Source organism: Ischnura elegans, chromosome 4 (assembly GCF_921293095.1).
Source record: "Ischnura elegans chromosome 4, ioIscEleg1.1, whole genome shotgun sequence".
NCBI classification, from domain to species: Eukaryota; Metazoa; Arthropoda; class Insecta; order Odonata; family Coenagrionidae; genus Ischnura; species Ischnura elegans.
In genome coordinates this window covers 48,198,553-48,223,992 of record NC_060249.1, presented here as the reverse complement: position 1 = coordinate 48,223,992, position 25,440 = coordinate 48,198,553, and the positions used below count along the sequence as shown (strand labels likewise).

The 25,440-nt window shown below is 40.2% G+C and overlaps 1 protein-coding gene across 1 annotated transcript; it reads right to left on the bottom strand.

The window, feature by feature from the left end:
- Positions 1-3,591: 3,591 nt before the first annotated feature.
- LOC124157404 (neuralized-like protein 4) lies at positions 3,592-25,223 on the bottom strand. The gene is made up of 6 exons (XM_046532091.1): positions 25,037-25,223; positions 18,238-18,490; positions 15,347-15,464; positions 13,891-14,058; positions 5,768-5,855; positions 3,592-4,403 (listed from the first exon to the last, which is right to left on the bottom strand). Exons 1-6 carry the CDS (start codon positions 25,136-25,138, stop codon positions 4,239-4,241), a joined length of 894 nt encoding a protein of 297 aa, XP_046388047.1. The 5' UTR covers positions 25,139-25,223; the 3' UTR covers positions 3,592-4,238.
- Positions 25,224-25,440: the final 217 nt, after the last annotated feature.

Below are 25,440 nucleotides of genomic sequence, written 5' to 3'. Positions count from 1 at the left end.
CTAAAAACAAAAGCGTGGGGGCCTCACCATAACATATTACTCCATTACATAAAAATACTACTCCTTTAAATTTCTATTACATTTTATATCTAGAACACACCTGATGACACCATATGGTGAGGCCCCCACGCTTTTATTTTTAGGGAAAACATTATAGATTACCCAGGTTCTTTGAATTATCATTTCAAAAATTTATTAGTGAAAATATTATGGATTACCCAGGTTCTTTGAACTAATCATATAAAAATTTATTTTTTGCTTTTTAGTCCATTTTTTTAAAATATTTTTTTATTACTTGTTCCAAGCGAAATAAAAGCGTGTTTTTTAAAAAGTTTTTTTTTAAAGAAGTATTTATTTTCTACTTTTCAGTCTTCACATCTTGCAATCGTATACTTGACCACTTTCATAAGTTTTGTTTAACTGTAATTGTTTTTTTCTTTCAATCTCGAAATACCTTCTGTAAAAATTTTTGCAAACATTAAATATGAAAATAGTATTATAAATTATTGTTCCTCACTATCGTTATCATCTTCTACAAAGTCTTCACATTATAAATATCCAAAACGTCAGCCATTAGTTTGTTTTCACTATGAATCTAAAATTATTAGAAATTATTGCGCTTTCACGCTTTGTTTACTTTTTCAAAATAACGGAATTTTCTAGTTCAATAAAGGATATTCCTGAAAAAACTACCTTGTTATGCTCTTTTGACATGTGTTAGAATCATTTATAATCATCAGTAATTAACTTTCATAATTGTATATTTACTGAAATAAAGCAACTAAACATCTTTTTGGAATGGTTTTAAACTATTCCAAAGATTTACCAAAATACATGATTGACATTGGATAACGTATTTTTTTCGAAAAAATCTGCCATGTTGAAAATTCCATATTTAAAATTAATATGTTTATAATGATCAAAATACACACTTTAGATGTTCGAAAGTGGTAAAATATTGTATTGTCACCGGGAATACGACTTCCTGTAAAGTTTCAGATTGATTGGAAGTCGGAAAGTGCTCGAATTTTCGATTGCAAGATTTGAACTAAACATACAAACAAACAGACAGAGTGAGTTAAATAAAAGCGTGTAATAAAAAGGTAATTTCTTAAAGAAAAAGCAAAATGACTGTACAGAAATTTGTAGAAGTTTATTGTGTTTTTTAATGAAAAATTACATTGTTACAGTAAAAAAAGAGTTAAAACTAATTACTGTATAACATATATACCCACATGGTGAAATCCTCACGGGTATTCCGCCGGGTGAGTTGCTTCCCGAGAAGATATCTCTAGTATCATACGCTAGGAAAGGACAAAATCATATTTCATGCATACACACTCTCGCTATCCATTCTCATGAATGCATGGTTATGCGCAGATTACCAAATTGCACATAATGGCTGTCATAAAATTGGCATTCAATACACACATAATGGAAAATATGTCACATACCGACTTAGCACTATAACATCCAAGAATTGTGGGTGCGGAAATTATTGCGCACAATATTGCATTTTAATTTCAGACATTTTAATTTCATATTTATTATACAATGCCACCGTTGAATTATTTACAAAACTTTCTACAGGGTGGATAGTTGACAACCCAGATAATGATACATTCGTCGTAGTAAGTTCACTGCAGTGAAAATGAATGAACTAAGCGAAGTTTTTGAAAAATTGAGAGAATCACATGCACAAGACTTATAGGCAGAAGACCAGTCAAAAACTGGGTCGGTATCAATGAATGACTTTCAAACTCTACTGATGTAATTTACACTCACTGTCATCATCGTTCCTGCTCCCCCATACTCCGTACTCGAATACGATGATCCAACAAATTCCATTATCTTATTTATGCTCACATTGGTTGTATTTTTTACAAATACTACTCCAAGTGCAGCATAGGGGTAATAGTATATCTCATCATAACTACCCGAAAAACTTTTTGTGCATAACTCTCCGTAAATAAATGTTCCTTTACTTCCCTCTATAAAACTTAGTTGTCTTGGCCGATAAAAACTAACCTAATCTGTATTGTACGTATGGCTACCTGCTAGTAGTTGTAACATATAGTCAGTTTTTGTTATATCACTACTCCACTTTCCAAGCTCTGTCGTAAAAGTTCCGTGGCCAAAATAATTATTTTTTCTGCCAAGTACACCAAATAAGAAAGGTAATAACCCTGGTTCAACCATGTTGCGCTTTCTTATTTCATTTATAAGAGACGCTTTTAACTGTTCATCCCTAGTTTTTACCTCATTTATCAGGGATGTTTTTAATTGGTTATCACGAGTGTCTATTTCCCCAATAATTGATGAGCCAGATGGTACATTATTAACAGCACGAAAATCTTCTACTAAACCTTTTATGCCTATAATAAAAAAATAATGCCTACTCCATGAAGCTCATTACTCAACAGCGGATTCTTAGTATCACAAAAAGACATATCTGTAAGAAGGTGTAGATGGATTCTTTTTCCCAAAGGGATACGGAATAACTGGGGTTTTAAGTGCTGAAAATTCAAATGAATGAAGTCTTAGAAATTATAGAATGAATGAAAAATTTACCACACTCATGTCAGTCTTGACATCCTTAATAACACGAATATCCCCGGAGGTATCTCATCTAGTAGTACCATCTGTTTGTAATATTTCAATCCTGCCGCATCAACAGCGGTGAAATCTACATAATTTGCCGTGAGTAAAAATTCCCCTGGACATGAAATCGAGTCGGGGACCTTACTTAACCTTTCCGGGTCAGCGGGTAGACAATTGCGATATCCAGGATATTTGTTTCTAATGGTAATTGTACCGAGACCAATGGTACGAGTCAAAACTCGAAAGCAGAACTGGAGAAGTGAGAAACCTGAATAAGTGAGAATGATTGCCAGGTCCCTTCATTTTTACCCTTGAAAGCCTCTATAAGTATGAGATGTCGTGGCCGCCTTAAGACGGGGTAAGGTTAAGGAGGTTGTAAATATACTGGAGGGGGCACCACTGGTTCCGAGCGTTGAGCGCAGTGTGGCAGGAATGGGGGTGCTTGGGTAGGATAGCCACGCCTAGTTTGACCATAACATTGATAATCCCATATGAGTCAGCCTATTTAATGAAATATTCGGTCATGATCGTTGGTACATTAAAATTAACTATCGCAAACGAACACAGTAAACCTTTTTTTCTATCATTATGGGAAGGCTTCGTGAAAATATACCTCGAATATCTTTTCCCAAGGAAAAATTATTGTCAATCGCGACGGTTCCGCTGTGCGACTAGCTTAGCCGAAAATAACATTTTACTAGTGTAAAATGTTATTTTCGGCTAAGGCTATGGATACATTCCCCTGCACTTCTACTGGTAATTATTAAGATTAGAGCCAATGATAATCTTTCTGTCGCAATTGTCGGTCGAAAGTATGTTCACGGCGCTATATCATCACCACGATATGAACATATGGACAGTTTAATATGCACAGTAGTATGACGAACGATCGGACAACACACGAAGCGGGAAACCAAAAACTTGTTGTATAACCCTATATTTTGTTTTATAACACAATTTTACACGGATTTGCAATTTTTTCGTAAAACGGGTTATATGTAACTTTGTCAAAGGCTTTCGGGAGCAGCTGCGAGTTGGGCTTTGCCGTGCGAGCTTTCACGTCCATTACAGGGCGCATCATCAGGCGGTGAATGAAAAATCGGAAAAAGGTTGTCAATTAATATATTCGTCGTAATATACATAATATAATATATATAAAGAAAAATCGGACGAGTATATTTATTGACAACCTTTTTCCGATTTTTCATTCACCGCCTGATGATGCGGCCTGCAATGGACGGGAAAGCTCGTACGACAAAGCGCAACACGCAGCTGTTCCCGAAACGATGCCTCTCGCTACGAAAACCTACGTTCTATTCGTAACTTGTTTTATGTAACATGCTGCACAGCGTAAACTCACCTTTAGGCCTCGTGGGCCATCTGAGATGGAAATGTGAGGGAGATTAGAGGCAAAGACTACGCGGAATACAAAGGTTCGTGGTTCGATTCCCGGACCAGGTCAATTTTTTCTCGTTCATGTAAATATCCATAATACTCTGGAGAAAGAGGGCTATAGCCCCCTCGTCACCACATCACTGCTGCACACATGCGATGAACTTCAACAGCCAGCAGTAGACGTCACTTTTTTCAAGACGGCCAGTTGATGTCCAGTAGATGGCCGGTAGACGTCACTTTGTTCATTGAGGGTTGACTATTGTGACTTGTGTGGTATCTCCATAGAATTCAAAGACGCCGTACACATTTTCTGGAATTCCGGTGGCTACCTCTCCTAGATCATCACCATTGATGTAGAAATGTAAGGCACCTCCTGCTGTTCTCTTGACTCCCAATAGGTCTCCCACCTTGATGTAAAAAGAATTCAGTCGGTTAAAAATTTGGTACTTAAGAATATATACAAACTACACCTCAATATGAATCATAGAGGATTTGTCTTTTTCTCTTTCACATTGTCACTTGACAATGTTAATTTAGGCTATTTCAACTAAAACTCTGAATCTTTCCAAAAATGTGCATTTTAGCTGGTTATGGCTTTTTCCACTATGTAGTTTTTCTTTCTTAATTTTGAAGATTTCATGTGGATCATCAATTTTTCCACAGCCGTCCTAAGAGGCCGCCGAATGATGTATGAGGCTACATCTTTCCAAAGAGTGTGAACCATCTGCTTCAGGTACTTTCTTGAAATTCGTCACCATCCACCCATCACTTTCTTAGCTGTTCCCTTCGAGCCAGTGGGGTAGCCAGTGATATCGTTCGGAGTGGGGGGGGGGGGGGTACAAAATCAAGGGGAGTTTGTTCGAAAAACAGGGTGCTAAGTAGTGGGTTTTAAACTAATTTTAACACTTTTCATTCAAAAAATACAGTGTTGTAGCCAGGAATTTCGTTCGAGGGGTCCAAAATCAGGGGGGAAATTTTTGATAAACAGGACACTAATTGTAAGTAGAGGGTTTTAAACTAATGTTAGCACTTTTTATGATCGAAAAAACTTCATTTGTCAAAGAAATATTTTGTAAATTCATGATTTTTCAATATATTACTTTCTTTTATGAATTAAAGTAATTGTGTTTTTACATTTCGGGAGTGGTCCGTGCTCTCCCCTTTTTAAGTATAGAAAGCTATAAAAAACAGTAACATCACATTAATGCATATTTTTCACCTCATGAAATTACAGTAAATATGAACTATTGTCCCCATTGGAAGCATTCCAGTAACATCAGCATCCCTAACATACATTGATTACATAAAGTCATCAATCCTAAAATTGGTTTGATGCAGGCCTCCACTCCATTATTCTTTCGACTTATCGTTTAAATCGATTAATCGTTTAATCAACAGTTATCACTCCTAACATTGATGCTACACAGACCTACACTTAGTTCTTTCTCGCAGTGAAATTTAGTTTCGGGCATAATCTGTCATACATATCGATAGCATGGGTCTGATTTGTTTTTCAAATCGATAAAGACAATATGGTTGAAAAACCTGATGAGAACAATCGTGGAAGGGAAGAAGGTCAAGGGACGGCCCCGAATGAGTTACGTAGGACAGGTTATAAAGGATATAAAAGAGAATAAATTCGTCTCTATGAAAAGGTTAGTGGATATGAGAGTGAAATGGAGAGCGACGTCAAACTCAGCTCGTTTTATGATATATTAACAAATATTTTTTTTAATCTCATAAAATATAAAATAGAAAAGTTTATTCTGACCTTGAGTTTATCAAGACTAATCTTCATCCTTTTCAGCGTAGAGCCATTCCGCCATATTTTTGAATTGTACATCATCCAAGTGCCAGTCCTGAAGAACAAAAAATGAAATAAAAACATAAATTTGCAGTCGCTCGGATTGGTGTAAGAATATCTCAAATGTTTCTTTCAAAATTTTATGCCATGAATGTCCTTTTTCTCAATTGCCAAAAAACATACATTTGCAGTCGTTAGGACTGGTGTACTAGAATATCTCAAATGCTTCTTCCAAAAAGTATAAAGATGTTCATGAACTCTCATTTGAAATTTTCTCAGTTGACAGATGACTGAAAGATTTGGTTGGGGGTTGTCATAAAATAATTCATTTTTTAAAATTCAAACGTCAAAATCTCTAAAAATATTGCAAGTAGTGCTAATCGAAATAAAATACAGTCGAACCTAGATAACTGAGAGTTCTAGGGACAGGAATTTTTTCTCGCTGACAGAGGTATCTCACTTACATTGACAGAGGAATGACGTTTCTCACTTATTCAGGTACAAATAAGGAGGGAAGGGGATGAGGGTGCAGGGAATACACAATTATATAATTATTATGAATGCTATTATCTATTAACTTTCAATTATTATTTACGATGTTAATATACAGAAATCTGTTAAAATGTCTTTTGAGATTCTCTTGTGGTATGTAGGATAGTACTTTCGTACGCTCGCGGAGGTGATAGTAACACACAGGCACGATTTACTATATTTTAATTGGTCGGTTAAACTGTACAAATAAGACCAGCGTTTCGATGTAGCACCGACGGGCGTAACAAGCGACTTCGATGACTGGGCCAGACTGACTGCCTGCACAACTCCTTCACGAGCAACTCCCTCGGGAACTTGCGCGCATCGCTTCGCTGTTGTTTTCCGGGGAGTTCCATAGACGTCCACAGAGGGCGCGCGGTGCGCCGTTGCGAGTCGGAACATCTCCGTTATATTGCCGTGTAATCTCCACATCATCCCCCTTCCAGCATTCAAACCTGCGTAGATAAATAAACGAAAGAAGAAAAAAAATCGAAAAAATTATGTTATGTAATCCGCCAGGTGCGCTGGAAAACGCACGCGCCGTCCAGATCTGGTGGTCCTCGGCGCGGGAGGCGGTGGTGGCTGGTCCGCGGCATCGCGTCGTACAGGGGCGGGCCTGGGCAGAATCATGCGGTCCTCTGTTGACTCGGGTCGTCCGACGGCAGGCTCTGGAAGAACGAAGAGATCGCTGTCCTCGATCGTCGCGTCGGCTCCGCTTTCCGCATCCTTGTTGATGACAACGAACGCCGGCTTGAGGCGATTGATGGCCACCCAAACGTCGCGCCCCCTCATGCGGACAAGGTAGTCTTTCTCCCGACGTTGCAAAACCTGAAAAGGACCGTCATAGGGAGGAAGCAGCGACTTGTGCGCGCCGTCGCTCCTCACGAAGACGCTAGGAGAGAAAGGGAGATCTTTAAAAATAAATATTTTCTTGTTCCCGTGCTGCGTGGCTGGCGTTGGACTGATCCTCCGGATGTGGGCTCGAAGCTGAACCAAAAATTCCGTCTGATCCTTCATGGTAGTGTGTGGGGACGGGCACAGAAACTCCCCAGGGAGTCTCAGCGGCTCGCCGAAGACCATTTCGGCTGCAGTGCAGGCGATGTCGTCCTTCCAACTGGCGCGGATTCCGAGGAGGATGCCGGGTAGAACGTCGACCCAGCTGAGGGTGCTGTGGCAACGGATGGCTGCCTTCAATTGCCTGTGAAAGCGTTCCACCATTCCGTTGGCCGCCGGGTTGTACGCTGCAGTACGGAAATGGGTGGCGCCGCACAAGCGCGACAGCTGATTAAACAACCGGCTCTCAAACTGCCGCCCCTGGTCCGTAGTTATGCGGGACGGAGTTCCGTAGCGGGCGATCCACCCCAGGAAGAAGGCTCTGGCCACAGTTTCGGCGGTGATGTCCTGCAGTGGAAAGGCCTCCGGCCACCGCGTAAAGCGGTCGATTACTGTTAGGCAGAATTTATAACCTCGGGAAAAGGGGAGGGGGCCCACAATGTCCAGGTGTATATGTTCAAAACGGGACCCAGGAACACTGAATTTTCCGACTGGTGACGTCACGTGACGCGTCACCTTTGAACGCTGGCATGCAACACACTCACGCGCCCAATTTCGGCAGTCTTTTTTTAGCGATGGCCACACAAAACGTTCCGATACGAGCTTGGCCGATGCCTTAATGCCGGGATGGCTGAGGGAGTGGAGTGATTCAAACACCTGTCTCCGCAAAGCACTCGGCACGAACGGGCGTGCAATAGAGGTTGAAATGTCGCAATACACTTCCATTCCGGTATCGGGGAGAGATATTTTCCGAAACACAAGGAAGGAGTTATTGTCGTCTATGAGGGCTTTCAACTCGGGATCATCCTCCTGAGCAGAAGCGAGGGTAGAATGGGGCACCGCGGCGGAGACTTCCTCCACCCGCGACAATGCGTCCGCGACGACGTTTTCAGCCCCGGCCACATGACGAATGTCCGTCGTGAACTGAGAGATAAAGTCTAAATAGCGGAACTGCCTGGGGGTGCACTTGTCACTCTTTTGACGGAAGGCATAAACTAATGGTTTATGGTCCGTCAACACTGTAAATGGTCTGCCCTCGACCATATGCCGAAAGTGGCGGATAGCTCTGTAAATAGCCATTAACTCACGGTCGTAAGTGCTGTATTTTTTTTCAGCGGAGGAAAGCTTAGATGAGAAGAATCCCAATGGCTGCCACCCACCACCAAGGCGTTGTTGAAGGACGGCGCCGATGGCGACGTCGGAGGCGTCAGATACAATGGCGAGGGGTGCAGTGGGTTCCGGGAAAGCTAAAACAGCTGCTTGTGAAAGGCTCTCCTTGCAGTCGGTGAACGCCTTCCGCCTCTCGGGGTTCCACTCGACGGGGTGTTTACCTTTCACTTTGTCCGTGAGCGCGCTATGGAGGGGAGCTTGCAAGGTGGCCGCGTTGGGTATAAACCTGCGATAGAAATTTACCATGCCTAAGAATCGTCGAAGCTCCTTCACTGAGTATGGTTCGGGGAAACTATGGATAGCTGATACCTTATCTTCCAACGGGCGGATTCCATTTTCCGTGACTAAGTGGCCTAAAAATTGCACTTCAGGGACACCTAAGACACATTTCGAAGAGTTGATAAGTATGCCGTACTTCTCGCATCGAGTGAAAAGCTCACGGAGATGTGTGACGTGTTCTTCCTCGGTCGCAGATGCCACTAGCACATCGTCAATGTATACATAACAAAAATCCAGACCCCTCACTACCTCGTCCATGAACCGCTGAAAAGTCTGAGCGGCGTTTTTGAGCCCAAACGACATCTGGGGGAACTCAAACAACCCGAAAGGTGTTGTCACAGCTGTTTTCGGGACGTCGGGGGGATTGATAGGGATTTGATGATATGCACGTACTAGATCGATTGTAGAGAAGATCTTCTTACCCTGCAAAGCCTGCGAGAAGTCCTGGATATGCGGGACGGGGTAGCGGTCACTGGTAGTACGTGCATTGAGGGCACGATAATCCCCGCATGGTCGCCACTCACCGGTTTTCTTCGTCACGAGGTGAAGTGGAGAAGACCAAGCACTTTTGGATGGCCGCACTATCCCCAGTCTTAACATTTCGTCGAACTCGCGCTTGGCGGCGACCAACTTGTCCGGGGCGAGCCGCCGAGGCTTACATGGTGGACCAGGGGTGGTGTGTAGAAAGTGTACCACGTGATGAACACTGGGCTTGGGGTATCCTGCGGGTCGTGTTATTTCGGGGTGCTCACGTAGGAGAGCGTAATACGGGCCGTCACCACTGATTGCTTTCACACTTTCGCCAAAAGATGCCATCACGCGACCATGGGCGGATAGCGTCGTAAGGGGATCCACCAAACACTTGTTCCGCACATCAACCAACAACCCGTAATGCTTTAAAAAATCGGCGCCAATTATTGGTTGAGACACGTCGGCGACGACGAATCGCCATGTAAAGTCGCGGCGGAGTCCTATTTTCAGGGTCAAAGAGACCCAGCCATACGTATGTATGGTGGAGTTGTTGGCAGCGCACAATTCATAAGTCGTTCGTACGCGGGGGCCCTTCACTAGTCTCCGGGGGAATACACATAGGTCGGACCCGGTGTCCACAAGGAAACACTGGTGAGATGACCGGTCGGTTATAAACAGGCGGCAGGTTTGGGGGCAGAATTCGGCGGCCGCATCGACCGAACGCCCTAAGGGTTTTCCTGCGGTGATGGCCTGTACGAGCAAGGCTCCCTGCACTTGCTCGCCCTGGCACCGAAACGGCGATGGTACCAGCACAGGCGATCGTCGGTTGAGTGCGGGGAACTGTTGCGGGAGCTCCTCCGGCTGCTGCTGCGGGACCTTCCTCGGGAACGTGAGCGTGCGTCACAGGCTGCGGAGAGGGCGGCGACTTGCCGGGTCAGGTCCTCCACTCGCTGGAGTAATGTGGCCATCAGGGGGTCGCTGGCTGAAGCGGTCGCGACCTGAGGACGCGGGGTAACTTCAAATACCCTGTCAGCCAATTCCGCCAACTTATCAAGGGGCATACCTTCTTGGGTGGTCAATATTGGCGGAAGGTGGGCGGGCAGTCGGGCGATCCACAGCGTACGGAGGAATTCGTTCGGGACGGACGTTCCGGCGAGGCTCCTTAGATGCCGGAGGAACTGCGCGGGCTTCCGGTCCCTCATTTCTTCTCTTTCTATGAGCTGCCGGATCCTCTGCTCCCGCGACGCGGAGAGTCGCTTAATAAGTTCCTCCTTTAAGCGCAGGTACTTCCCTTCCGCAGGAGGGTTAGTAATGACGTCTTCCACCTCGGCCGCGTGCGCGTTGTCCAAATTACTGACGACGTGCCAAAACTTGCTTTCGTCGTCCGCAATTCCGTTCGTTCTAAAGAGCCCGTCGAGCTGCGCGAACCATAGGGCCGGTTTATCGGGCCAGAACGCCGTTACGCGCATGGCGATGCGGTTTCCAGCCATCGAAACTGCGTCCGTCGTCATGGCCGCTTCAAGATGTCCGACTCGTGCACACGTGGTCTGCGGAATCACACTCTTCGCCGATCACGTCGGGGTCACCACTTTGTAGGATAGTACTTTCGTACGCTCGCGGAGGTGATAGTAACACACAGGCACGATTTACTATATTTTATTTGGTCGGTTAAACTGTTCAAATAAGACCAGCGTTTCGTTGTAGCACCGACGGGCGTAACAAGCGACTTCGATGACTGGGCCAGACTGACTGCCTGCACAACTCCTTCACGAGCAACTCCCTCGGGAACTTGCGCGCATCGCTTCGCTGTTGTTTTCCGGGGAGTTCCATAGACGTCCGCAGAGGGCGCGCGGTGCGCCGTTGCGAGTCGGAACATCTCCGTTATATTGCCGTGTAATCTCCACATGGTATTACCGTAAATTCTCGTGTGGTAAGACAGTGAAAATTTCTTCTAAAATGACTAAAACTGAGCTATTCACAATTTTATCGATTTAAAACACCATTTGAAACCTTCTCTTTGACAACTTTCATTAGCCATAAAAAAAATTTCATTTTCCATTTTTCTTCAATTCCAACTATGAACTTTAATCATCGAGAGACAAAGATCGATGGAAGATAGAAATTTTGTCTCACTTGGCTATTCAATAGATTGATGGTCCTCGAAATTCGAAAGGAAGGTAAGTCCTTCAAACACATCTTATTCTGAAACAATTCCATCTTCAAACAATATTTTCCTAAAGAATATTAGACTTACATCCAGTGACGTCATGGCAACATTAGCAGTGACAGAACGAATTTTCCCTAACTCTTTTCAGAAGTAGGTGTGTGTTTTTTCTACAAGTTATTATTTACAATTCATCACGATTTTTTAAATTTGGTATATTGGAAATTTTTAGGCACAAAAATTGACAGATTTGATTATTATGACTTTTGCTAACCAGTGACGGAATGGCGTTCCGGCACCTCTGCTTACACCGGTTGAAAAGAAAATCATTTCTCTCTCAAAGAGTGGCGTATGGGCGTGAACATGTTTTGTCGTAATCGAAACCTCTCCCTCAGTAAGATTAGATCCTCCCTTAGTATCTCAACTTTAGCCGATCGCCGTATCCTCAATGACCGGAGACTTTTCCCAAATATTATTAGCGGCAAATACAGATCAACTGACCTTTCTCTTTTCCTGCTTCGTGTTCCTTCGGGCACGACGAGGTCGAGTGACTTATTTCATTGTTTAGCCCCCCGCCTTTCTGTCTCTAAACGCTCTTTTCTATTCAGACTGCCTTCTTCCATTAACTCCTATTCTAAATGCGTTCCCAGTCTTGATCCTTTTCTTCATCCCTCATCCATCCCCCTACTCCTCGCACCACCCGATGAACTCTACCATTCTTTGTTATTTATTTTTAAATACTGTTGAATATTATTTTGTTCGTTGTTAGTTACGTTTTTCATAATATTATTAAATTATTCTCTTGTTATTGTGAGTCCTCTGTTATTGGCCTCGTGCTGTTTTGGACTGAATTACATAAATAAATAAATCATTATCAGGGGTGGTCTGGGGCAATTGGGGGCCTTTGGCCGGGGTCCTTACCGTAGGATTCGGGGGTCTACCCCCGGAAAATATAAGGAGATTGAATGCCCGGAACTGGATTTTGACGCCATTCTGGCTCTTAAAACAAGATAAAATTTTAAAAAATAACGACTTCGCGTGAGATGAAATTATTTGCAAAGTGAGAATTTCATAGCATATAAAATTTAATAATTTATTATGCTTCAATTTGTTGAATGTTTTCCTTGAAACTGCACTGAAATCTGAAAAACAAACTTCTAAAACATCCTTTTTGAATAACCCTTTTAAAACTTTAGGCACCTTTATTTCATTTCTTCTTCTTCCTTCCAGGATTAGGCTACCAAGCCTGTTCCGGCTCCATATTACCATCTTTTTCTTTATCTTTCTATGCCTCTCGCCAAATACAGTGGAACTTGGTTATAACGTCATCAAAGGGGCCAGAAGATTTTTCACGTTATATCCGAGTGACGTTATAAAAAAAGCAGCCTTTAATCTGAGTGAAAGGACAAAGTAAAAACGCAAATGTTCTGCCATACACAACACTGTTTATTGAAATCTACTCGTACATTGGAATATGTCCAGACACCAATTAAACAAAAGAATTGCATCCCGTCACCAGCTCAACGTCCAGCTTGTGATCTGTTTTTGCTTTTGATGTTTCTACACATGGTTTATATAAACTTTGGGAAATAATACAATCACACTACCAGTTTTGCAACCTAAGAATCGCAAAATTTTTGACGCTATACCCAAGCATCGCAATATTTGTTGACGATATAAACGGGTTTTCGTACAACATATGTATAATGTTCAATTTTGGCTGGTCTGTATAAAATGTGACGTTAAACCAGAATTGACGTTACAGCCGATGCCGTTATTACCAAGTTCCAATGTATTTGATATTCCATTGCTTGTTTTGGATGTCTTCCATTTGGCATTCTAAGTATATGCTCCATCCATCTTTGTTTGTAGTCTTGTAGTTTATCAGTGACTGCCTGGACACCCAGTTCATCTCTTATTTGAGTGTTTCTAATTCATACAATCTTGTGCAGCCTTTCACTGATGTTAAAAATTTCATTTCCGATGATTCTATCTGCCTTAATTCATTCTTTTTTGGTACCCAACATTCTGATCCGTGGAGTACAGTATAGGGACTGCCATCACTTTATAAAATTTTGTTGAAGTTTCATTTCTCGTTTTGTTTTTTAGAGTTCTTCTAATTGTTTGTTTTTCTAATTTTACTTTTTTAATATAATCTTTTTACTCTGAGTTTGTTTTATATAAAAGAAAATTAATGTAAACGTAGAATTTTATAATTGCAAAGAAAAGCTAATCTAATCTGAATCTTTTTTAATTACGCCTTTCATATACACTTTACGATAGACGCGAGTGCTGTGGGGGCCCTCTAAGCTATGAGGCCCTCCGCGATCGTCGACCACCCGACATGGCATTAACGCCCCTTATCTTTATATTTAATTATGTTTAAGATAAAATGACCCAACTGATTGAAATAGATACTCACTTTATGGAGTTCATGTGGTGGGGCACCTTACCCTCCAACGGAATGTAAGTGGTCACACCAATTGCATTTGCGTATTTCTTTGAGACTAGTATTTGGTCAATCCTGACTTGAAACATCTCATCCGGTTTCAGGTGTCTGCTGGTGAATGCAACATCATGTTTCAATGTGCTGAAAAAAGGACAAGAGATTACGTCAGGGCTGGATTTTTTTTCTAATTTTGCAGTTGCAGATCTTGAGGAAATTCCATTCAGAAAGGTAAATTAATGATCATTTTCAAAGTGAAACAACAACAATAACAGTTTCAATAGTTGTAGTAACAACAATTTTCAACATTTCTCAATAGAAAATGCCGCGTTCCATTTATCTATGCTAAATTAAGTACTATGAAAATTTTACAATGTTGTTATAGTAACAACAATTTTCAATATTTCTCAATGGAATATACTGCGTTACAAATATCCATGCTACATTAAAAACTATGCAAGATTTTCAATTTTGTTTTAGCCACTACAATTTTAAACATTTCTAATCGAATATACTTCGTTCCAAATATCTATGCTACATTAAGTACTACGCAGCATTTTCAATGATGTTGAAGTGACAACAATGTTCAGTATTTCTCGATAGAATATACGGCATTCCAAATATCTACGCTTAAGCTAGTAGGCGAAGATGCCCTTCGCATAAGTCCGGACACAATTGGTGGTTTTCACGAGCATAATCCTTGGATTGGATGTATTGAAATACCAGATCTACCTATAGAAAAAGAGTGCGTAAAGGGAGTAACCACAGAAAAGTACTGAGGAGTGATATTGGTTAAAAGCGAGAGTAAAAGGTAACAACAAATTCAACGACAGAATTGCGAAAGAAAGAACTGTCATAAAAGCTCTAAATTATATTTTATGGGAACAAAATATTGGGAAACTTTAGGCCTCCCTCTGTCCTAATTGAGTTTTATCTTTATTTACGACTGCTGCCCAGATATATTTTATATACATATGTAGAAACACATCAGAATATATTTACAGGAATGTTCGGAACCTTTTCATTCCATTTCAGTGTTATTTTTCGACAAAGAACCTTGTTCTGATTTGCGGGTTGCCTAATCCGTTATTTAAATAACGGACGTGCTCCTATTTCTTTGACTCCAACCATAAATATTCCATTATACATACTCCATTTTTCTGAGAATTTATTGATAATTTGAAGCTGTTTACTCTCAATCATGGCCTCGATCATTTTGAATTACTTAACTATGCAAAAAAAGGTTTTTCTTGATGGTATAAGTTTGCACGAAGAAAACTTAAAATAATAACTTGGAAGGTCAAAATAATCCATATCTGTCCCCTTAGATTGTGTGAAACTGTCATATCAGTTTTAAGTGCATTTTTGTAGTTTAGACTGCAGAAAATCAACCAAAGCTCCGTAAAAAATAAACCATACTGTCTTTACTTACTCTTTTTTCATTGCTGTAAATCCATCGTTTCCGAGAGCAATATTTTCTCCAGCTATTACATTGAACCTAAGCCGGTCATCCACTACTACCTCGGTTTGGTGCGGGAAGAATATTGGATCTGGAAAAAATATATTTTGAGCTATATTAAGATTAAAGAAAAAACAAAGCATTATCAACCGGTCACAATGAAAAAGACAGAGCACATGGGTACTCTACAATTGGCAGAAGGTCAACACCTCATCGATAAATGTACTCTGAATATAAAGTGATGTGAAGACAAGATAAAAACTGCACACAAGAATCAGAATACTCTAAACAAGCTCCTACACACAAAATTAAAATCTGAAACCCCTAAAAATCTGAAAAGTAATATAATATATAAAATTTCATGTCTCGATTGTAACACTTGCTATATAGGATAAACATCACAATATTTAAAAAATAGGATTTCACAACATAAATTAACAGTAAAAGGTGGTATAACACTGTGTGCTCTTGCTAGCCACAGCATAAGCAATGGCCATGTTTTTGATTTTGACAACGCCGAAATTTTAGATAATGAGATTATATTGAAAAAAAGACTTTTCAAAGAAATGGTTTACATATCTAAAACAAAAAACAGTTGCAATAAAAAAACAGACATTGATAACCTCAGTAAAATTTATTTTTATTTAATCAATCAAAATTAATGGAAACTAGGTGTGGCAATACCTTAGTAACACAACATCAATAAATATGTACAAAGTTAAGAGGTATGCCAAAATTTTTAGTGTATTCTATTCTGTTCTCATACGATATATATATGTGTATACTTTAAATTATATTACTGTAAAAAAAACGCGATCGTAGCATTTTTATGTAAAACTATTGTATATCATTGTCATCTTTGTATTTTATATTGTTCATGTTTTCACTTTCACACCCTGAGGATGATTTAACATAAATCGAAACGTTGCAACCATTCTGGCGGAAGGTATTCTTAAGATAGTCCAATTCCGAAGGAAGACTCTCCGCGTCGGAAATTGTTCTCGCACGATGTATTAGGGTGGAAAGAACTGCTTCACGTTGCTGAAAATTCGAACGCGTTGGCTATAACTTGGTTTCAATTGACATAAACTCCATGAAACATCATAAAAAGACAAGAGAAAATATATGTAATTTGTATTATTCCATTGCTAATTTATTTTTAAAAAACTACCGACTGATTTTCTCAATGAATTCATCGTATTAATTTTATTGAGGTTATTCATAAGGTAACACTCCCCCATATTTCAAAAAAGTTTGTTTCCCAAAAATTCTGGTTAACAGGGTGTGAGCGTCGTATGCTAATTATGATTGAAAATCTATGTTTTTAGAAAATGAAAAAACTATCACCTTAAAAGCTGAGCATTATGTGGAGTGAATGCTGAACATATTTTTGATTTTAAACCTTACAGTGGTGACGAAACTGAAGGAATCAATCTGTTATTCCAGTCAGGCATCCCGTTAAAACAATTGGTATATTGCTGGTGGAGTGATGAAAAGTAATAAGTATTTAGTTACTATTAAAATCTAATTTCCTTAAATCATTTCCTAAAGGCTTCGTGTGACTTTTTCCCATTTCCAAAAATAAAGAGAATCTTAAAGGGTCGTCGTTTTAAAAGAATACATACGACGTTAAAACGCTTAAAAGGAAGTAAAGAGTCTTATCAATGACTAATATAATGCAAGTGAGAGTGGCATTTATTTTTAACTATAACGATTACAATCAAGAAATTATTCCCCGAAAGCAAAGTGAAAACTGCATTTCTTATTCGTGATTTTTTGGCCAAAGTATTGCTTCGTGTTACTTTTTCTTATTTCCAAAAAATTAGGTTAATTTTACAGGGTCGTCGCTTTAAAAGCATAGATGACGTTAAAATACTTAAGAGGGAGTATCTTGCACTGCTTTATATACAGTGGCGGCTTGCCCATAAGGACTCTCGGACGCCGCCCCTCCCAAAGATTTGAAAAAGGGAAAAAATTTAAATACCCATGCAATTATAATTATAGATCAGATAAACCAAAGTATTTTTTCAATCGCATGCATCGAAAATGTGGGAAAAACACGAAAAAACTGGCCAGAATGTCCCAATCCATCACCATGCAGTTATATGAAGAGTGGTAGTGGTGGGGGCTGCTGGTGCTATGACGCGTGATATGCTATGCTTGTGCTTTATGGAAGTCTTGGGACGCCGCCCGAGCATGCGCAGAGCGACATACATAGTGAGTTGACATCGCCGCGCCGGCCGGTGGCCGTATAATCTTGGTGTTGCAGTGTTTCAGAATACCTTGTTTTGATGACCAGTTGACTTATCATGTGTAAATGTTTTAATGTAAATAAGCCTAGTTGTAGTTCAGTAAATAGAGTTAGTTATTGTTTTGTGTATTAGTGAGTCACAATGGTCTCTTTATTGCCTTAAAACTCACTAAAATACACAAAATGTTAAAAAATTTTGACCCCCCGGAGGAGTGTGCCCCTCCCAGCATTTGACTCACGAGCCGCCACTGCTTATATAATGCAGAGGGCGGAGTTGAAAATAGTATGTAGTGCCTAAAGTTAAGGCCGTTTTACATGAGGCACGGAATTGCGCAGGTTAGAGCTGCATTAATTTCTAAAATGACGTGGAATTGCGCGAATGCATGAACGAAATTAGAACAGGGGCTATTTTGCCATCTCACGTCTACGCATTCTCGCATGTGTTCTAGCAATTCAGCGCTTTACACGATGCAATTTTGACTGCGCCTTCGTACACACGTCAGATTGTGCAAGTACGTGCCCCGTGTAAAACGGCCTTTCGACTTGAACGGCTCCTGTGATTACTTTTCCAGTTCATTTCCCCTTAACATTTGCGCTTTAGCTTGTTATTTACCTTTGATAGTGGCGTGGATACGTATCATCTTCCTCCCCTTGCAGTCGAACACGGTCGCCTTGACGCCCATGTTGCTATCCGCTGAGGACCTTCCCCAGTCGTCTCCGGTTAGGGCCAGATCGACCCAGTTTCCGGTCCGGTTCTGATAGCGGTGGAGAGTGAGGTTCCAGGTCCTCTTTTCGCACTCGTCGGGATCACAGTCAGGAGTGACACCCCTCAAGGGGACGTCGGTCTCATCGAAGGGCTCTTGCACCTGATCAAAAATTACCAACCGCATCAAAATTTTGGGATTCCCCACGTAATTAAAACTTCATTAAACATTAACATTAACCGTAAACATAAACATAACATTTTCACCCTTTAACCCTCCTGCGGTCACGTGACTTCTACCAGACGCCAGGAATTATTCTTTTATTCGCCTACATCGTATTTTCATAGTTAGGAAACTCCTATACTATTATTTTATGATTATGAAATAGTCAACAATATGATTTTATGTTTTGTTACATTTATAGAATAAATGTTGATGTTTTGTTACTTTTAGATTTTGGTAGACGCCACGCAACAACTTGAGTTACAATATGCTACATACAAATAGCTTCGTGATATTCATCGCAAAGTTTTTAAATATATTAGTTAGTTTATATTTTAAACTAACAACTATTTGAAGCATTAAATTTTGGATATGCGACTTGTTGCTACGAATTTTTTTATTGTGATCAATTTAACACCTGAATAAAATTGTATTATTGCGAATAATTTACCTTGGTTCTCACATACTTTGTGAACTCTGGCGTATAATACACCATTTCCCCTCTTCTACATACGTTAATAGTGACTTATTACATTGATGTAATTGCATAACATTAACCGTAAACATAAACATAACATTTTTGTGGTTGCATCGAATAATAAATTTCCAATCTGATAGGAGATGTTTTGGTTCAAGTTCAACTGAACGTGCTATCAACATAAAATACCTCCAAAATCAATAATTACTCCGATATTAAAATATATTTGTTACGTTATTAACAAAATCCGTTCTGCGAAACTGAGAAAAATATGCTTTCCTTTACTGTCCAAATTAAACATGTTGATATAACTTCGATGAATGAAAAACTCTAAGAAACGTCAAAATAAGTAATATTCAGTCTTTTACGAATACAAATATCTCCGCCATTATTATGAATAAATTTGCTATCCATTCGTAGAATATAGTATTTAATGAATGATTTATTTTATCTAAAGCAGTAATTTCTACTTATACATTTTGTTTAACCATTCCAAAATGTTGTCTGTGAGACACCGCGCGGCTAAAAGCATTCCAAAATTTGACGCGACTGACGGAGGGCTAATATAAAATTCCACTGCCGACAGTGAATATGACATTCTACGTCTTCTATTTACGAGGCACATTCATTAAGTAAGGGGCGTTTGATCACAGAAAAAAATATACTCATATCAAAGACATTTTATTCGCACTTTTAGGTAGCTACTAACCTACTTCACTTCTATGAATAATCGCCGTTCATTTCTAATCATTTTTCGAACCACTGCACCATCTTATCTAACCCATCTGCTTAGAAGCTCGCCGCCTGAGAGTTGAATCCATTGACCATTCCGTTCTTGAGTTCCTCTTCAGCTTCGAAATGTTGTCCACCGAGCCACTGTTTCAAGTGCAAGAAGAGGAAATAGTCGCTAGCTGCAAAGATTGTTTGCCGGGTGTCAAAGAGTTCCCAACGAAAATCTTGAATTTATTAGTTGATTTTGAAAGCATTGTGAGCCTGTGGCTTATTCCAATTGGTTCAACTTTCAGGCGGCGGGCTTCAATGAGAAAATTCAAGATTGGGTGTCAAAGAGTTCCCAACGAAAATCTTGAATTTCCCAATTGATTTTGACAGCAGTGTGAGCCTATGGCTTACTCCAATTGGTTCAACTCTCAGGCGGCGAGCTTCAATAAGAAAATTCAAGATTTCCGTTGGGAACTCTCTGACACCCAACGAACAGTCTTTGCTACTAGCGACTATTTCCTCTTCTTGCACTTGAAACAGTGGCTCGGAGGACAACATTTCGAAACCGAAGAGGAACTCAACGACGTTTGTCAATTGGTACAAATCTCAGGCGGCGAGCTTCTATGCAGAGAGGTTGAAGAACCTGGTGCAGCGATAAGAAAAATGCTTACTAGTGAACAGTGATTACGTAGAGAAGTGAAGTAGGTTTGTACTAAAAGTGCCAATAAAATGTGTTTCATATGAGTATATGTTTTCTGTGATCAAACGGCCCTTATTGTTGAAATGACACATTGCAATATTTCCACTTATAGATTTATTTTACACTACGCGTTTCGTCGTTACAGCGACATTTTCAAGTGTGAAAAAAGTCTTAAATATTTTCCTTATATATCATGGTGCTTGAAGGGAGGGGGGGAGTAAGATGGAGAATGGGGTTTGGGTGACGAGAAGTGAGCATATTGAAGGCTGTGGGGGGGGGGGGGTTAAAAAAAAAAAAAAAAATTTTGTACAAACCCTTTCCACACTTCACCCCCACTTTCACACCGCAGAAGAACAGTAGAAGAAGGACACGAGGTCAACTACCCAGGAGGAGAAGACCATCTGGGCGAGGACGCTATCCGGACAACCACAACCCGAAAGAAGACAGTGAATGAGTGCAGGGTACCCTCACCCATCCTAGAACCTTTCTTTCCTTCCCCCTCACCCTGCCTCAGTTCGAGACCCTAAAAACGACCCTCCAACCCCCCCCCCCCCCACAGCCTTCAATATGCTCACTTCTCGTCACCCAAACCCCATTCTCCATCTTACTCCCCCCCTCCCTTCAAGCACCATGATATACAAGGAAAATATTTAAGACTTTTTTCACACTTGAAAATGTCGCTGTAACGACGAAACGCGCAGTGTAAAATAAATCTATAAGTGGAAATATTGCAATGTGTCATTTCAACAGTATTACGAACTTCCACCACATCGTGCCTAACATCATACAAGATAAACGGCCCTTACTTTATGAGTATGCCCCATGTATTCGGTAATTGTACTGAGGTAATTTTATACTACAAAATTGTATAAAGAGGATGTCTGTTTGTCTGTCCGCAATACGTTTCCATTCAACTCCACGGATTGCAGCCAAAGTTAATACGTATGTGTATCTCATGCTTTGAATTCAGAGTATCATATATATATTACAGAAAGGTCTTTGTCAGTCATTCCGTATTTGCTCCGTTAATACTGCATCTACAGTGATAAATGAGGTATCCTTTAAAACGTTGAATCACCAACTTCTCACGAAAAATACAATCTCAAATTTCACTAACTACCCTTTAATTTGACTTAAAAGTTTCGATTTTCTCCATGTCGATTACCGAATCGAGGTAAATCGACACTACGCATTTTTTATTCTAAAATTTAAAAAAAGTTTAAAAACCCATGAAATCTATTACAAAACCAAAGAAACGTAACATTAGCAATCGAAAATATTAAAAAGTAAAATCTATGAAGTATGAGACATTATAATTTTCCATTTTTTGTTAACTCTATGCTGGTTACAAGCAATAACTTTCATGTTGTTTTATTTGATTTTGGAAGGCAATATTTTCAATCGCTTATATTTATTTATAAGTGCAGTGGCGCAGCGAGGGGGGAGGTTTGAAGGATAAAACCCCCTCAGAGCTCAGAGAAATTTAAAAAATAAAATTATTCGATCTTGAATAAATATTACCTGAGGTAATTTTATACTATACTACAATTTTACTTCAAAGATCTTTAAAATGTCTGTGTATTATTATTATGAAATACTTTAATTTTAATCCATTTTACTTAATTGGATTAATATTACTTATAGACTAGTTTAAGTATTAATAAATTATCCCTTAGAAAGCTGTGAAACACACCATCAAGCAGGTAAGAGGGGAAGAAATCTTATTACTTTAAGAGACTGAAACACCGTCGTCGGCAAAGGTCAAGACGGTACGGTAACTGGGAAATATGGATTAGGAAACCGAAATGAAAGAGGAGAAAGGCTACTTGAACTCTGCACTGAACACAGTGGTTGACAACACTTTATTCAAAAATCCACTGCGAAGAAGATACTCGTGGAAGATGCCAGGAGACCTTAGAAGATACCAAATCGACTAAATTCTAGAGAAACAAGAATTCAGGACCCAGATGAAGGACTCCAAAAGCTACCCAGGGGCTGATATCGATAGTGACCATAACTTAGTTATGATGAAATGCCACCTAAAATTTAAAAAAATGAAGAAAGCCGTTAAAAACATATGCCAGGTTGAGAAGTTGAAAGAGGTGCATCATCAACTGGCTTTGTAAGAAGCAGTAGAAAAGAGAATAGGTGACAAATAAATCAGTGGAAGATAGTTGGAAAACCATTAGAAGTGGTCTGCAGACAGCAGCTGAGGAAGTTATTGGTTAAAGAAAAGTCGTTATGAAAAAACCATGGATCACGCAGGAAGTATTGGATCTCATCGAAGAAAGAAGGAAATTCAAGGCTGAGAAAATAGAGGGAGGGCAGAATTGTTGCAAGAGAATAAGGAACGAAATATGTCGCAAAGTCAGGAAAAATATTTGTGAAGACGTGCAAAACAATCTTGGGAATTGAAAAGTAGAGATCGCCTATAGGTTAGTGAGGAACCACTTTAAGGAAAGGTGCGTAGGATGTAATACCTTTAGGGACAAAAACGGAGAACTAATGATCGAAAAGGAAATCAAAGGGAAGAGATAGAAGGATTATATGGTATATTTGTACAAAGGAAGCAGCCTAAGAACGAATGCTATCAAAAACGAGAAGGAAGTGGATGACGATGACATGGGAGCTTCAATTTTAAGATCAGAATTTGATGCGGCTGTAAGAGACCTTCGGATAAATAAAGCATTTGGAATTGATGATATTCCCGCAGAGCTAATTAAAAATGCAGGAGAAAAGACGTTGAACCAGCTGCACAGAATCATTAGTGAAATGTATTCGACAGGTGAGATACCAAAGGACTTCAAGAGGAACATAATAATCTCAATTCCTAAGAACAAGAGCGGAGAACTACAAAGATTTTAGGACCATAAGTCTGACTACACATGCGTCGAAGATACTGACAAGGATCATCTATAGAAGAATAGAAAGAAGAGCAGAAGAGTATCTGGATGAGGACCAATTTGTATTCAGAAAAAGCAGAGGCACTAGAGGAGCAATATTGGCTCTAAGGCCGCTCAAAGAGAAGAGAATGGGAAAAAACAAGCAAAATTTCGTTGCGTTCGTGGACTTAGAGAAGGCATTTGACAATCTAGATTGGAACACAATGCTTGTAATCCTAATAGAAATTAGAGTTTTCTACACTGACAGAAGAATCATCCACAGTTTATGCAAAAACCAAGTAGCGGTGATAAAATCAGGGCCCAGCTGTGAAGAAGCAAAAATTAGGAAAGGAGTAAGACAAGGCTGTGTATTGTCACCCGTAATTTTCAACGCATACATCGAGAAAGCAATTTATGAAATCAAAGAAAAGGCTTCGGAAGTGAATATCCATGGAGAAAAAATTAGCATGATAAGGTTTTCCGATAATATAGCAGTGACAGGGAAGGATTTGAAAAATATTCTAGTTAATATGGGTAGGGTAATGGGTAAATATCAACTGAAAATAAACACACAAAAAAAAACAAAATAATAGTATGCAGCAGAGGAGAAGAAGCCAAGACAGCATTAAAATTTGGGAAGCACACACTGGTAGAGGTTGATGAATTCCGTTATTTGGGAAGCAGGAACACTAGCAACGGGAGAAGCGAGAAAGAAATCAACAGCAGAATAGTCCAAGCGAAGAGAGCATTCCACCAAAAGAAAGACCTACTAACAGCGGGAAACTTAAATATGGAAGTAAGGCATGGGCATTGGGCAATGACAGCGGCGAATAGAGCAAGGATTAATAATAGCGGCGAATAAAGAAAGAAAGAAAACCTTCGAAATGTGGTGCTACAGATCAAATGGATCGACCCAGTTAGTAATGCGGAAGTCCTACGAAGAGTAGGAGAGAAGATAAGTCTCACGAAAACTTTAATAAGAAAACGAAGACGAACAACCTTACAGGCCGCATCTTGAGACATGATGGCCTGATGAGGACGATCGTCGAGGGACAAGTGGATGCAAAGAACGGAAAAAGAAGGCCCCGAACAAAATATATGCAACAGATAAGGAAGATGTGAAAGAGAGGAAGTACGTGGGTGTGAAAAGATTGTCTGATTGGAGAATTGAATGGAGAGCTGCGTCAAACCAACCTTAGGATTAGCAACCGATTAGAAACCGATCTTAGGACCAGTGTTGATGATGATGATGAGAGGCTAGCGAGGGGTTAGGTGGAAGAGGGACTTTTAGTCTGCTTAGAATTAAGGCCGTTTTACACGGGGCACGGAATTGCGCTGGTTGGAATTGCATTAATTTCTAAAATCGCGTGGAATTGCGCGAATTTATGAACGAAATTAGAAAACGAGCTATTTTGCCATCTCACGTCCACGCATTCTCGCATGCGTTCTAGCAATTCAACGCTTTACACGACGCAATTTTGACTGCGCCTTCGTGGACACGTCAGATTGTTCAAGTATGTGCCCCGTGTAAAACGGCCCTTAGTTTCTGCATTGGTTCCAATATTGAAAATATAATTTAAAAATTCTGCCAGGCAGAGAAAGTTCTCGACCTCGCCAGGATAAATAAAAATCTTTTATTATTATTATTATTATTGGCAAGTGCGTGTGAAAACTGCCTCACTTAAGTACATTTGGCACACACTTACCTGTTGATCAAAGTCGTGGTCCACATGATCCACTGGTCTAAGTGTCAAGCCGAAAACCACGGCTACCACCGTCGAGAGCAAGAAAAGGCACTTCGCGAACATTTTCGCCTTCTCCGTCAGACTGCGGACGATGATCAGTGGTGCCGAAGCTTGAATGAGGCGTTATCGTCCGCAGAAGATTTTTTACTCACGCTCCTCTCCTCCTTAATATCAAAAATATCCTACCCCTCCCCTACGCTCCCGGTGACGCGATGTCTTAGCGAGTGAATGGCTGGAAAGTCATCGATTTCTTTTTTCCCTCCTCCTTCGAAGAATGATCGTGAGGAAAATGGAGAAGCGATTCCGCTAACGCTGTAGTTATTTTCATAATCTATATATCATCGTGTTCTCGGAACACATCGAAT

Coding starts and splice junctions, on each gene's coding strand:
- LOC124157404 (XM_046532091.1), bottom strand. CDS start 25,138: ATGTTCGCGAAGTGCCTTTTCTTGCTCTCGACGGTGGTAGCCGTGGTT. Junction 15,465..18,237: donor TATCCACGCCACTATCAAAG/GTAAATAACAAG, acceptor TATTTTTTCCAG/ATCCAATATTCTTCCCGCAC. Junction 14,059..15,346: donor TTTACAGCAATGAAAAAAGA/GTAAGTAAAGAC, acceptor TCCTTTTTTCAG/CACATTGAAACATGATGTTG.